Consider the following 2,395-nt stretch of genomic DNA (forward strand, 5'->3'; position numbering starts at 1 on the left):
TGGCATATAATAAATCCAAAATCAGAAATCGGGCAGCAGGCCGTTCCTGATGCCGATCCCGAAACGATAATAAACTATTTGGGGGCCAAATTGGATCCTTGGAGGGGGATACTGGAGCCTCTATCCAGGAAATTATAGACGTCGCCAGCAACTTGAGTAAGATGGAGCTAAAACCGCACCAAAAAGCCGAATAAATAAAGGTGCACCACTTGTCAAACTATATTCATAAACTTGTAGCCAATGCACCTCTTCTGGGAACCCTAGACAGGCTGGATCAGGAAATTAGAACAATTATAAAGAAGATCCTACGCCTGCATCCGTCGACAACAGATGGACTAATTTACACGGACAAAAGTCACGGGGATCAGGGGGTCCCGAGGATGGCAAACATTGTTAAATTAGCAAAGCTAAGGAGCCTGACCAAAATGGGAAATTCGACTGATGCAGCAGTCAGGCAAGCCTGTTTAGGGCAAGAGGGAATTGCAAAGAAGTATGCGGCGTCTATGGGCCTAGAATGGCCGACATGTTTAGAGAGGATAGAGGCGACGCAAATAGCCCTCAAGAAAAAAGACAGATAAATGGAGGCAACTCGTCTTCCAAGGCCATGGTGTCAGGGAGTTCTTCGGGGATAAAGTCGGGAACGCCTGGCTTTATACCCCGGAATTATTAAAAGCATCCAGGTATTTGGATGCATTAAAATTACGAACAAATACATTTGGCACCAGAGTTGCCATGAAAAGAGCAAAAAAGGAAATAGATTACACGTGCAAAAGATGTGGAACCCAAGCAGAGACCCTAGGACACATACTAGGCAACTGCACCCATAGCGAACCCATGAGAATAAAGAGCCAAGGGCAAAATCCGCTGTGCAATATTTGAAGAACCCGAAATAAACGTGGTTGGCGACCTGCGTAGACCTGATTTGGTTATCAAAGACCAAGATAGGGTCTACGTAGTGGATGTTACCGTACGTTATGAATACAAGGAAAACCTGCGGGACGCAGAGCGCGAGAAGAAAAGAAAGTACAAAGATAATTCGTTTTGCGAATAAAATTGTGGGTTGCAGAGGAGCAATGCCCAAGGACACTAAGGAAAATATGAAAGTCCTAGGGCTCAAAGCGAACCACATGCTTACGGTCTCATTGATCGCCCTCAGATCGTCGATCGAGATGGCTAACCAGTTTATTGACTATGACTACACTGTGTAGTCGTAATAATTTATGTATTTATTATTTTATAGTAATAAAGAGTATGTCTAGTCAAAGACGAAGGATTGGTTCACCTGACAATTTTATACTCTTAACATGCATGAGAATTTTATACACTAACTGCATGACAAATTTTATCAGCTGACAACAAATGGACTGTCTTCAGGCTAGACCTAAGAGAAATTTTAGAACATGACCAGGCCGAAAGGCCGGTGCATGCATTTTACACAACTAACAAGCATGCTCAAGACGTGGCCGTAAGGCCCAGATAAATTTCAATACTGGACGAAACAGCTGCCAGTTGAAATTTTAATTTTAGCCCGTCTTGGTCTTTTACACCAAGCGGTGCGAGTCTTACTATACTTTTGTATAGTAAGGCGCGGGGCGCAGTAAAACCCGGGGCGACGCCTTCGTGCGGCTTCCCTGACAACACACTTCGGTGTGGCTAAGTTCGCCTCCCGCTATGGGTCCCCGTTCCTAATTTTTCCACGACCGTGGGCAAATCCCTTGGCAGCGAGGAACTAGAAAGTAGATCCGCGTTATATTAGTTGTTATTTATTTTATTGTTATATACCCTACAGGTGGGTTTTGTACCCTGGAAGTCTTAGTACAGATTCTAAATATATGAGGTTAGTTTTGTGGCTCCACCATCAAAGGGACGAATCCCCACCAAGTCCTTGTCAATACAATTTCTTATCTGAGTTTAACCCCCCCACTTTGATGAGACAGAACGAAAGCAGTTACACCTTATATTCTACAGTAGGTCGAGTATGTGTGTAAATAAATAATAATATACACATTATAATGCGTGTTGGTGTAAGCAACGCTGCAGACAAAATAATGTATGCAGTATGCATGGTACTTTATCCCTCACGTAAATAATGTTCCTAAACTAGATCATATTCTCGAAATTCAGTCCATTTAATGGTCACCATTATGTAAAGGCAGCGCGATTAGAACGTATCTACGAAAGAAGCAATGCGATATAAATCAAAAGCCAATTATGTTAATTCTCTCCAAACAGGGCGGTATTGAGTAACAAAGATTCTACTATCGAGAGCAGCCAGCCCACCGGCAATTTTTATTTTCGGTGCGTCACGAGTAGCTGCTGGATTACGATATTCGGTTCGCGGGAAAAAAGTTGGAAAATTATTCTTCTCCGATCCCTTCTCCCCTTCACGTTCAAA

At 43.1% G+C, this 2,395-nt stretch overlaps 1 protein-coding gene across 1 annotated transcript in view; it reads left to right on the forward strand.

Moving 5' to 3' along the window:
* LOC108575978 overlaps window positions 1-1,208 on the forward strand; it is a 1,599-nt gene extending 391 nt beyond the window's left edge. The window contains exons 2-5 of the mRNA XM_017938917.1: window positions 238-525; window positions 602-854; window positions 916-1,023; window positions 1,067-1,208. Of these exons, the coding sequence (XP_017794406.1) occupies window positions 238-525; window positions 602-854; window positions 916-1,023; window positions 1,067-1,208 (791 nt within the window). The remainder of the gene's footprint in view (window positions 1-237; window positions 526-601; window positions 855-915; window positions 1,024-1,066) is intronic.
* The last annotated feature ends 1,187 nt before the right edge of the window (window positions 1,209-2,395 follow it).

The sequence above is a fragment of the Habropoda laboriosa genome, unplaced genomic scaffold, assembly GCF_001263275.1.
Source record: "Habropoda laboriosa isolate 0110345459 unplaced genomic scaffold, ASM126327v1 scaffold367, whole genome shotgun sequence".
Classification (NCBI taxonomy): domain Eukaryota; kingdom Metazoa; phylum Arthropoda; class Insecta; order Hymenoptera; family Apidae; genus Habropoda; species Habropoda laboriosa.